The following is a 12,668-nucleotide window of genomic DNA, read 5'->3' as shown; positions in this document are numbered from 1 at the left end:
CCTGCGTGGTGTGTATTAGGATGCCATTGGAGCTATGCACTATTCGAACTATATTGAAAACTCATTTCTTTAGAACTGCTTTTTGTGTTTAGTTTGTTGTCCTTCCCCCACACCTCTGATTATAACGGTTGGCTACGTACGGTGCAATAGAAGTTCAACATACGTCTAATCATTCAGTCACCGTTACACAGAGTAATAATTGGTCATTGTGTAGATTATAAATAACAAGTAGACGATATGCATCCTACCCATATCTGTGTCCACGTAAAAAATAATAGTATTTACAAAGCTATGTAAAAACATTTTTTTATTAGAGCTGCCAGAATGTGTCCCAAGTAACACAGTAATTACAGTAAATACCGTATATGTTATATAGTTTAATAATTGCCTTGTAGTTTGTTCATTTGAATGCATCGTTGATAGTTTATAGTACCATCAAAGCTTTCGATAGTATTATTCGTTCTTGTTTTATACATACGTCTTTAAACGCATGGCTTCATAAAATAATTTGGTACGTAAGGTTGTGCTGGGTTTTAGTATTTCTTGTGTGTTGCTCCGCTGTCAATAAATGCATCTTTATTTTTTCAACTTTGCGTCAATCATCACAGTAGCAAGTTTTATGGCAGTCATGCATTGACTGTAAACTGCTGAGGATATGTCAGAAGAAAGCGATAACGCATGTGGTGCACCAACGACTAATGCCTGCTGATTTAAGTCTGAGTCTCAACGGGGGGTTGCCTCTGAGTTGTGGGCACGAGGGCATTCAAATCGACGATGTCCACTCACGTTAACTTCAGGCGCATTAAACCAACATGCTAACGAATGCACAACATAACAGACGTGACCATTACAAACTGAACAGTATATTGTTGAATGTGAACGACGATCCTCAATCTCTGCAATTCATGAAATCTAGGTAGGTTTAATTTTACCATCGGCCGTGAACAATAAACAGAAACTGCTGGATGAGCAAAGCAAGGTGAATTCATCATTTGATGTAGTTGGCAGTGGTGCACAAATATTCGTCAATAACACTGCCTTTGAAGGGAAAATAAATCGTTAACGTTTTGGGAAATATCCCTTTTCCATATCACAGGGAGATAAAGTGGATAATAATAATAAGAGCACTTTACACCATGGGGTGTGATGGAGAATATATTTTTAATGTTTTATGATCAGTTTTTAGTTGGGGATGTGAATGGTAACCCAATAGATATTGAGTATCAACAAAAGGATTAAACTGTCCCACATTTGTGAAGTGGAAGCATCCGAAAAAAAATGCCAGATACACGTATATGAAGCTACAAGAAATTAAATAAATTTTTAAAAAAAGGTTTGTCCCAGGTGTGATTCTTACCCGTGTATTCTTAGTTACGTGTTAATGTGAAGTGTAATAGAGGAACTGTGTGTTGTCGTGTCGCTTGGAACTTTTTGTTGTTTTGCCGCCTTGCCCAAGCTTTAGTGTTGAAAAATTCGTAGGAATGTATGTAATTATGCAATTTGTACGTGCATACTTTATGTTTTTTTATACATTTTTAGTGACTTGCTTACATCTTCTGTACTTTGCACTCCTATCGTTTTTTTGCGAAAAAGCTTCATAGCTTATCGGATTTCTCCAGTTTAAAGATTATGATTCTAAATCGAGCAGAAATATAAAAAAAATACGCAAATTCGCTTTAAATTTGACGTTTCTCTATTGAAAGTTAATGAAATAAATTATTCTACGCAGACGTTTCTTTACAGAAAGTGATGGTTAAAAATAAATATAGGCAGCACAGTGCAACATCCGTACGTGACGTCACTGAAAACAGGCCCCGCGCCCCCTCATTAATAATCATGAGCGCGTGGCTTTTAACACTCCCACAGGTCGAGCGGAAATAAAACATTTTATGCAAATTTGCTTTCAATTTGACGTTTCTTTATTGAAAGGTAATAAAAAAAAAATCTACGCAGCATTAAAGTGTATTTGGTGTCTTTATTTATTTCTTCAGCACTTGAAACAAAAGGCAAGTCTAATTTTTGCTTCTAAATTATAAAAATATATACATTTCTCCGTGATTTTCCAGACATTGTATCGAATTCAAATTGATTACAACCCCAGCGAGAGAAAGCAGAAGACAATAAAGTTTTAGAGCAGTGATTTCGAACTAATTGAAGGTGAGTTAAATGCAGTGCTAGTCGCATAAAGTGAGGTGTTTTGTGACATAGTTTGTGCAATCATCACTGCCATTAATACAGTACTACAGTGAAATTAAGTGAAGTGTTTTATGACATCGTTTTGTGAAACATTCACTGCCATTAAGTGCCGGCCATAAATGACGTCACGCGATTTTTGACCCCCTCCGGTCGTCAGGGCGTCACAAAAAGTCAGACCCTCACAAATATGACGTCACAAAGCTTTGCCCCCCCCCCCCATGAAACATGCTTCAAATCGAATTTTTATTTAATGCTTTCGTGACTGCAGGGATTCATATTCTTGGTTCTTTCGGTAAAGTCACCACGTAGAAGGGAAACAATAAAATAATACAAATATAAAACAAAATTCTCACGACGTTTCGACTGCAACACAAGCAATCGTCATCAGGTGTGAAAAACCACAACAAGAAAATTCGAAAAAAACCCGCCACTTTTTTCAAATTTTCTTGTGGTTTTTCACACCTGATAATGATTGCTTGTGTTGCAGTCGAAACGTCGTGATAATTTTATTGTTTTATCTTTTTATTATTTTATTCTTTCCCTTCTACGTGACTTTACCGAAAGAACCAAGAATATGCTTCAAATCGCTTTAAACTATTGTCATTGTAGTGCGTATTTAACGTGGCACTGCACTCTGATGTGGGAAAAAAAAACATTTGTTAAAAAGTCCATTTAATTAAGTAGAACGTGTTGTCTATATTTAAAGTTGCGCATTTTTATGTGACGTCACATTTCTCACCCCCCCCCCTTCGTCACACATCGTCAGAAATGTCTTACCACCCTCCCCTAGGTGCGTGACGTCATTTATGGACGGCCCCTAATACAGTACTACAGTGAAATGCAGTGTAGTGTTTAATGACATTATTTTGTGCAAGATTCACTGCCATTAAATTTACACAAGATACAATTACTGCATACTCTGCTCAATTTTCCCCTAAATATTACAGCTTTCGTCCTAGGACGGGCAAAAGGGTCGTCGTGATTATAGCAGGCGATATATATTGAGTGGGAGGAGGTTCGAGTGGGCGTGGCCACTTTGTGGGCGGGGGCACTCCCCAAGCGGGCGTTGTTTTGCGCTGATGACATCACGGGTAGGCGGTCTGTCAGACTCATTTGCATAGCCTCCCCCTCCCCGGTGGCAGTCATCCATTCAGGAATCATTTCCGGGTTAACTTTTAGCGCGAAAAGTTGTTACCGATGGCTGTGCTTTGAGGCGGACAGCTGAGTCAGCTCTGAGTCTCTTAGCGCTTCTCTCCGAGTATACCCTCAGTCCTCCTCGGAGTCCCCCTTTCTCTGAGCCACCTTTGCTCGTGTGGAGTCGTCGGAGATGCCGACGCTGCAGAACAGCGGCCGCCTGCGAGCCGACGACGGGTGAGTGAATGAGCGAGTGACATTGTGTCCATGGCTCACTTTCTGGATCAGCTGCTAAGTACAATCAGTATTGCTTTGCGGAAGGGACATTGCCTGAAACGTCTGCCTGTTGTAAGTTATAGTTTTCACGGCAGTGTTTGTGATGAATCATACATGGACGTTGTGTTGTCTTTCTAACGCCTCCATTGATAGTGACCTATGGTTGCCCAGCTCACGGTGTGGGGTGCAGGGCTGGACGTTACTGATGATCGCCAGTTGCCATGTCCAGTAACTCACAAGTGCCCGTGCTGCTTTGTGACGGTGCTAATCATAGATAAGAAATACGCTTTTGGCATGTAGGGCACCTGAGCTGCATTGCACTGACAATTGAGGTAAAACTGGCATTGACGCTCATGTTATGTAGGAAAATAATGTGTAGCACTGATGATCCCTAATAGAAATGAAGTTGTATGCCTATGGAATGTACTCGTCATAGTAGCAGGTGCTGCACAGCTGAAGCCAGCTCCGTAAGACACAGCAAGCGATGTTTTGTCTCTGGTTGTAAATGCTACACTTGTCAGCCTCTTCTAATGCTAGCTTATAAAACAGAGCGTTATCCTCTAACATTCCTGAATATTATTGAAAAAGCTGTACAGTTACAGTTTTGCACTGCAGATGATGGGACACTCAGGGCAGATATTGGAGGTCGCGTGTTTCCCGTGCAGTAGCCGAGGGATCTTGACAGAGCGCAGTCAGCATTGGCCTTGAGGTTTAGAGGCATCAACTGCTTTGGCCATGGTGACGTCTCGATTTTTTTTTTAAAAGGAAGCCTTACAATTGTACTGGCCTGCTCACCCCGGTAGCTCCATGGGGAGGATGCTTGCCGTAAGGGGCCGTCCATAAATGACGTCACGCACCTGGGGGGGGGGGTCAGACATTTGTGATGATGTGTGACGAGGGGGGGGGGGTGAGAAATGTGACGTCACATCAAAATGCGCAATGGTTTTTTTGGGGGGGGGAGGGGCAGAGCTTTGACGTCATATTTGAAGGGGGGGTCTGACTTTTTGTGACGCCGTGTGACGATGGGGGGGAGGGGGGCAAAAAATCGTCCAAAATCGCGTGACGTCATTTATGGACGGCCCCTAATGCTCACAGTTCACAGCACCGTTGCTTGGCTACCATCGTCTCTGTGGTGCACAGATCGAGGACTGACGAAGAGATGCTCCGAGTTGTCGCACCGTCCTTTCTGTATGAACGTTACCATTGCTGCACGAGTTGGGTACGGAGTCGCCTGGCTCGCGGAAAACTCTTTCTGCCCCTCCTCCCCCACTACTGTCAGTGCTGATGATGGGGGACCCCAGTCGGCCGCGCGGCGGCTGGAGCGGAGCCGCCAGGTGGACGAGATGGACCTCAAATTCGGTTTTGTGCGACTGCGGGATCCCGGAGAGCATACGGGCTGGCTCATCAACATGCACCCGGTACCTCCTGCTCGACGACACGTTTCTCCAGTCACCAATCAGAATGTCATCACTTCTGCACAAATGAGCCCCACCACAGCAATGTGGAATTTGCACTGCTGACCAGAGGAGAGGGTGGCAGAGTGACACTGTGATAACAATTGTGCCTCTCACAGCAAGATGGCCCTGGGATTGCCTTTCTGCGTGGAGTGTGGATGTTTTCCCCCCTCTCTTGCATGGGTCTCCTCCAAGTTCTCTGCTTTCCTCTCATAGCTACAAAATACACAATGTAACTGATATTGGCCAAACATCTCCAAACAGGTATAATTTGATTTATGGAAGGGATGGCTTCTTAAAAAAACACGCATAATACGAAATTTCGTAAATCATAATAGCTTTTCCCATTAATTTAGAACAACAAATTAGGGATGTGTTACGGACATCCATTCAAACTCTACTCCTCACCTAAAAATATACACCTAAAAATATACACCTATATCACTTCACAATAAAAAAAAACAAGAAATAAGAACAAATATAAAAATAATAATATTGATTTAAAGCTTTCGTGACTGCAGGGATTCATATTCTTGGTTCTTTCGGTAAAGTCACGTAGAAGGGAAACAATAAAATAATTGTTTCCCTTCTACGTAATAAAAAATTAACCTTTTCAAGGAACTCACTAAAATATATGCTGCATATTGGAATGGCTGGACAGGTGATGTGGAGGCATTACTGTTGCACTGCAAGAACACCGTGACGCCGTCACAGATGGATGACGCAGCCTCCCGGTTGCTTCTTGTTTGATGATCTCATGGCGCTTGCCGTGTGAAATTTCCTGACCGCAGAAATTCGATTCCGTTAATCGAAAAGTGTCCTTAATTTGTCAATTGTGCTAACGCGAAATTTCGTAAAACCGAACGCTTGTAAATCGAAGGATACCTGGATATAAAAAAATACCAGCAAATTACTCAATTGGGATTACACAGTAGCAACATCACCGCCTACTTGGAGAACTCGGCAGGACCCTTCTGAAATAGTTTTGAGACTCCATGAGGCTTTCCTGGGTAAACAAGTAGAGAAATAACAATCTGCATGCACCATTGCATTAGTTTGTAAGCACAAGTAGCCTAAGTGTTTGGCGTGTCATTTTGTGTCTCGTAGACGGATATCTTAGATGAAGACAAGAGGTTGACGAGTGCAGTTGACTACTACTTCATTCGAGAAGATGGGAGCAGATTTAAGGTCAGTTTTTTCATTTCAGTCACTTTCAGTTGTGATTTAGCCATTCTGTTGCTTTGTCTGAGAGTGAATTGCCGATATACTCCTCCACCCACCCACTGTCTTAATGTGTATATTCGGGTCAGTGTGAAGTGATGCCGAGTTTGTATCCGCAGTGGCACACAGCAGAGTGCGTGCGATTGAGAATATGTATGACTGCGGTAAGTGTGAGGCTAGTCTACTTCATCAGTGTTAGACCGACATTACAATTACGCATAGCAATCATCGCTCCCCTAATGGAAAATTTAGACCAGGTGCTGAGTCTTATTGTGTCCAAAGAGACAGCTGCCACTGGAGATGCCCTATCAAATGTTTCGGATGAGATATAAATTGCTTATCACATGTAAAGAGCTCTGAGATGTCTCAGTGTACAGGGCCCTCTATCAGATATGAATTTAACATTTTCCGTGACCTGTGCCGTATGGTTTGTGTGTGGAAAGTGACTGCCTGAACTTCGTGTCCCTCAGGTGGCTCTGCCGTTCAAGCCCTACTTCTATGTCGCTACTAAAAAGGTAACGTGCACTGTCACATTAAAAAAATGACCTGCAAATTACTCAATTGGGATTAAGAAATGGGATATAACACCACTGGTTAATCATAGGGATGAAGTCCCGACTCGCGATACTGAATTTTAAACATAAGCAGTACAGACGACCAAAGGAACCCGGCACCTACGACTCATGGGTGTGAGCAGTATTCGTCGCCTGCGCTGGCAGACCAATGCCCTAGGTTATGTTTACAAATAAGACTCCTCTTATTCTTAGCTCTTTCGGTAAAGTCACGTTGAAGGGAAACAATAAAATAATAAAATATATATAAAACAATAAAAATTATCACGACGTTTCGACCATAACACAAACGGTCGTCAAAAGAAGCATAGGGAAAAAAACATTATTCTAAGCATAGAAAACAAGCAATTGCAGAATTCTACAAAATGAAAATAATGACGTAACCTAGATTTGAAGCTTTAGTGACTGCAAGGATTCATACTGTTTGGTTTTATTCGGTAAAGTCACGTAGATAAAATAAAACAAAATAATTAAATCACAACGTTTCGGAGGCAACACAAGCTTCCGTCTTCAGGTGGAAAAGTCAACGCAGAATATCTGTGTTAGGAGCACAGTTCAGAGACGACCTCGGATTATATACAGATTAAGGGAGGGGGGAGGAGTCAGTAAGGGGGCGTGGGTGGGTGGGAGGGTTGGGCTAAGCAGCCTTTTGATAGAATGCTGCGGGTAACACCCACTTCTCAAAGCTCACATCAAAGGGCCCCCCGATGTGAGTCCACACCAAAGGGTGCCCCGGTGCGAGCTCACATCAAAGGGCCCCTCGATGTGAGCTCACATCAAAGGGCTCCCCGATGCGAGCTCACATCAAAGGGCTCACATCAAAGGGCCCCTCGATGCTAGCTCTCTGTGAACGCGATCAAAGGGCACTATGATATACAACCACTGAGGAATGGCTGTACAAAAAATTGAAAGGCAGCTAACGTTTGACTTGATTTAAGACATCTTTCCGGTGATTACTCAATTTGAAACCATCCTCTCGGTTGAAGTTGTGTCTATGTTTGTAAATCTGGATGACCTCGTGGACAAATCTGATAATAGCCTGTAGGTTTGCAGAGCATCTTGGTGTCGGAGAAGACAATATCATGATCACCCACAGCATTGTAACAATGATCAGCTACGGCAGAAGAATTCGTTCTGCCGTGCTTCAAATCTGATTTGTGCTTGCGGATTCGGTCAGAGATATGTCGTTTCGTCTCCCCGATATAACAGTCCCCGCAGGTACAACTCAATTTGTAAGCACCGGGGTACTGTAGGTCAGGAATCACATCCTTTACTGACGGGATCAGATCGCGGATTTTGTGCACTGTGTTGAACCGGACCTGGATCTTGTGTTTGTTTAGAATTTTGGAAATCTTTTTAGTAATGCCTGATATGTATGGTAACGTGATGATTTTGATCTGAGTGTCAAGTGGTTGTTTCTGTGTGGTGGGAGAAACAGCTTGGCGGATGGTACGGTCAGAGTAGCCGTTCATCTTGAGGGCCATATGTACATGTTGTAATTAACTAGTCAGGTGGTGTTTGTCCGAAATGCAATGAGCCCTATGGATTAATGTTTTGATGAGAGAATTCTGCAGAGTCGGGTGGTGGTGGGAATCCGGTTTCAAGTAGGAGTCTGTGTGGGTTGGCTTCCTGTAAACAGAATGTCCCAAAGAGCCATCAGGCCTTCTCTCAAACAGGACATGCAAGAATGGTAGCTTGCCATCTTTCTCCACTTCCATGGTGAATTTAATGGAAGGGTGTCTGGAATTGATGTGGTCTAGGAAAAGGTTCAAAGCTGGGAGGCCATGTGGCCAAATGACTAAAGTGTCATCCACATATCTCTTCCACAGGGAAGGGCTGAGAGTGGATGTCTGGATGGCGTCTGATTCAAATTTTTCCAATAAAACATTGGCTACCACTGGTGATAAGGGGGAACCCATGGGGGTACCCTCATTTTGTTTGGAGAAGGTACCATTCCAAGTAAAGTAGGTGTTGGTGAGGCAGTGCTTAACCAAAGCCGGTACATCGGGGTCAAGTCCATGTTGGACTAAATCTTCGATTATTGTGATGGTATCAGGTACTGGGACCTTGGTGAACAGAGAGACCACATCAAAGCTGACGAGTATATCGTCAGGAGACAGTACAATGTCCTTAACCATAGAGACCAATTGGGTTGAGTTGAGTACTGCTGAGCTGGTCTTGCCAGTGAAGGGAAGCAGAGTATCTGACAGAAAACGGGCTAGCTTGTATGTAGATGAGTTGATAGTGGACACGATGGGTTGTAGTGGGGTACCTTCTTTATGGAACTTGGGAAGACCATAGAATCTGGGAGGTCTTGCAGCGGAGGGTTTTAGAGAGGGACGTTTGGTTGGTTCAATTAGGGAAGTTGAACTAGTGATGATCTTGTTAGTTTTTATCGTTAGGCTGTTAGTAGGGTCATTTTTAATTTTTGAATAGCTCCCATCATTGAATAGGTCCTGGATTTTGTTGTATGAGTTTTTTTTATCCATAATTACAGTGGCATTGCCTTTGTCAGCCGAGAGGATGACTATATCATCTATCTTTTTTTAAATTCGCGAGTTCAGAGCGTTCATTTTTGCTAATGTTGCTAATGGGTTTCTTAGCATTCTTAAGAATAGTGGCTATTTCAGCTCTCGCAACGTCTGCTTGGATGTGTCCTATGCCTTTGAGGGCTACATCGACCTGAGAGATGATATCCTCTACTGGTATATGTTTTGGGGTGACAGCAAAATTTAGTCCTTTAGCCAGTACTGTTTTCAGATTGTCCGAATTCGGGGTGCTACTCTGATTAATAACGATTTTGTTAACGTCTAGTTTTGTGATTTGTGGTCCTGGGTTATTCCTTGATAGGTGGTTGAATTTAGAGATCAGGTTAGCTTTGCATTTGACTGACAGTGAATCAGCAGAGGCAGCAGTCATGTTGTCAACGTGGTTCCAATCAGAAGGTGACATTTTTTGTGTTAACATTAAATGAGATTGTAGGAGAGTCCTGTCTAAACTATCGAGTTCAAATCGAAGTAACCTTATCCTCTCTGAGATTAAAGCTAGGCTAGCCTTAAGCAGAATCTGTTTAGAGTTTGGTGAAGATACAGCAGCAGATGTGAGTGTGAAAGCGATGGGTATTACCTTGTTGTCGCGGCATCTTTTGAGGAAGGTCAGCGTCTCGATGAGCTGCCTCACCAACACCTACTTTACTTGGAATGGTACTTTCTACAAACAAAATGAGGGTACCCCCATGGGTTCCCCCTTATCACCAGTGATAGCCAATGTTTTCATGGAGAAATTTGAATCAGACGCCATCCAGACATCCACCCTCAGCTCTTCCCTGTGGAAGAGATATGTGGATGACACTTTCGTCATTTGGCCACATGGCCTCCCAGCTTTGAACCTTTTCCTAGACCACATCAATTCCAGACACCCTTCCATTAAATTCACCATGGAAGTGGAGAAAGATGGCAAGCTACCATTCTTGGATGTTCTGTTTGAGAGAAGGAAGGCCTGATGGCTCTTTGGGACATTCTGTTTACAGGAAGCCAACCCACACAGACTCCTACTTGAAACCGGATTCCCACCACCACCCGACTCTGCAGAATTCTCTCATCAAAACATTAATCCATAGGGCTCATTGCATTTCTGACAAACACCACCTGACTAGTTAATTACAACATGTGCATATGGCCCTCAAGATGAACGGCTACTCTGACCGTACCATCCGCCAAGCTGTTTCTCCCACCACACAGAAACAACCATCACGTTTACCATACATATCAGGCGTTCCTAAAAAGATTTCCAAAATTCTAAACAAACACAAGATCCAGGTCCGGTTCAACACAGTGCACAAAATCCGCGATCTGATCCCGTCAGTATAGTATGTGATTCCTGACCTACAGTACCCCGGTGTTTACAAATTGAGTTGTACCTGCGGGGACTGTTATATCGGGGAGACGAAACGACATATCTCTGACCGAATCCGCGAGCACAAATCAAATTTGAAACACGGCAGAACGAATTCTTCTGCCGTAGCTGATCATTGTTACAATGCTGTGGGTGATCATGATATTGTCTTCTCCGACACCAAGGTGCTCTGCAAACCTACAGGCTATTATCAGAGATTTGTCCACGAGGCCATCCAGATTTACAAACATAGACACAACTTCAACCGAGAGGATGGTTTCAAATTGAGTAATCACTGGAAATATGTTTTAAATCAAGTCAAACGTTAGCTGCCTTTAATTTTTTTGTACAGCCATTCCTCAGTGGTTGTATATCATAGTGCCCTTTGATCGCGTTCACAGAGAGCTCGCAAAGGGGAGCCCTTTGATGTGAGCTCACATCAAGGGGCCCTTTGATGTGAGCCCTTTGATATGAGCTCGCACCGGGGGACCCTTTGGTGTGGGCTCACATCGAGGGGCCCTTTGATGTGAGCCCTTTGTGAGCTCTTACCGGGGGACCCTTTGATGTGAGCCCACATCGGGGGACCCTTTGATGTGAGCCCTTTGATGTGAGCTCGCACCGGGGGACCCTTTGGTGTGGGCTCGCATCGAGGGGCCCTTTGATGTGAGCCCTTTGTGAGCTCGCACCGGGGGGACCCTTTGATGTGAGCTCACATCGGGCTGATGTGAGCTATGAGAAGTGGGTGTTACCCGCAGCATTCTATCAAAAGGCTGCTTAGCCCAGCCCTCCCACCCACCCACGCCCCTTTACTGACTCCTCCCCCCTCCCTTAACCTGTATATAATCCAAGGTCGTCTCTGAACTCTGCGTTGATTTTTCCACCTGAAGACGGAAGCTTGTGTTGCCTCCGAAACGTCGTGATTTAATTATTTTTTTATTTTGTTTTATTTTATCTACTTGACTTTACCGAATAAAACCAAAGAGAATGACGTAACCCTACAAAAAAATCCACTTACCTTAATCAATTTCCTTAAGGTCGGATTTCCGTAAGTCAGGTCTTCTGCAAACCCGGGGACTTGCTGTATGTTAGTGTTTCTTTTCATCTACATAGATGAGTAAGTAACTATGAGTGTATAGATGTGTATGTTAGTAAGTATTTGTAGATGTATGCCCATAGTGGGGAGTGTTAGTGTAGTGGTTAGTGCACTGTGCAACGAACCCATCCTTCATAAGTGTTCATTTACAGCAGCTTCCCCATCAGTCTGTTAGAAGCAATATGGGGAATATTCGATATACACGTCGCTATGAATGTGTATATTTGTTGGTGCATGTGTGTATAGGGGAGAGGTAGTGTAGCGATTAGCGCTTTTGCGCAATTAACCCAGCGACCCGAGTTCGATTCCCAGTCATAGCCAACACCAGTGACGATTATCTGAACCAGTCTGTTCAGGCTATACGAGGGAATCTTTGTCTTTATTTTGTATATCAGTACTAGCTTTACTACCCGGCTTCGTTCCCGGGACTTGGATTCTTGTCTTGGATTAATTTCATATTCCCTTTCACTGAAAAACCCTGAAAAATTGATGCTTGCAAGAAAGAAAAAAGCCGAAACAAATCAATTGAACTAAATGGGATGTTTATTCAACCTTAACCCACTTATACGTAAGGTCGATTTAGGCAACTCGGGAAGGGAATGACGTGGCGAGCTGAAAATAGTCGCGTTCCCTTAGAAATTCCAGACAGCAGAAGCTGTGCAAATTTGATGACGTCAGAGCTTAGCGTTCGAGAGTTTTTGCTGTTTGACACAAACAGATGAATTTTCTGCTTTATATTTAAGAGCGAGCTGAAAATAGTCGCATTGATTTAGAAAATCGAGACAGCTATGCAGCGCTTTTGTGCGAGATACACGGCCTACGCGGAGG

At 43.3% G+C, this 12,668-nt stretch overlaps 1 protein-coding gene across 1 annotated transcript in view; it reads left to right on the top strand.

Annotated features, from left to right (window-relative positions):
- Window positions 1–3,326: 3,326 nt before the first annotated feature.
- POLE (DNA polymerase epsilon, catalytic subunit) overlaps window positions 3,327–12,668 on the top strand; it is an 84,553-nt gene continuing 75,211 nt past the window's right edge. The window contains exons 1-4 of the mRNA XM_032951857.2: window positions 3,327–3,567; window positions 4,886–5,024; window positions 6,168–6,248; window positions 6,752–6,796. Of these exons, the coding sequence (XP_032807748.1) occupies window positions 3,524–3,567; window positions 4,886–5,024; window positions 6,168–6,248; window positions 6,752–6,796 (309 nt within the window). The 5' untranslated portion in view covers window positions 3,327–3,523. The remainder of the gene's footprint in view (window positions 3,568–4,885; window positions 5,025–6,167; window positions 6,249–6,751; window positions 6,797–12,668) is intronic.

Source organism: Petromyzon marinus, chromosome 10 (assembly GCF_048934315.1).
Source record: "Petromyzon marinus isolate PM22_M1 ecotype Great Lakes invasive population chromosome 10, UKy_Petmar_22M1.pri1.0, whole genome shotgun sequence".
Lineage (NCBI taxonomy): Eukaryota > Metazoa > Chordata > Hyperoartia > Petromyzontiformes > Petromyzontidae > Petromyzon > Petromyzon marinus.
This window is presented reverse-complemented; position numbering and strand designations above follow the sequence as displayed.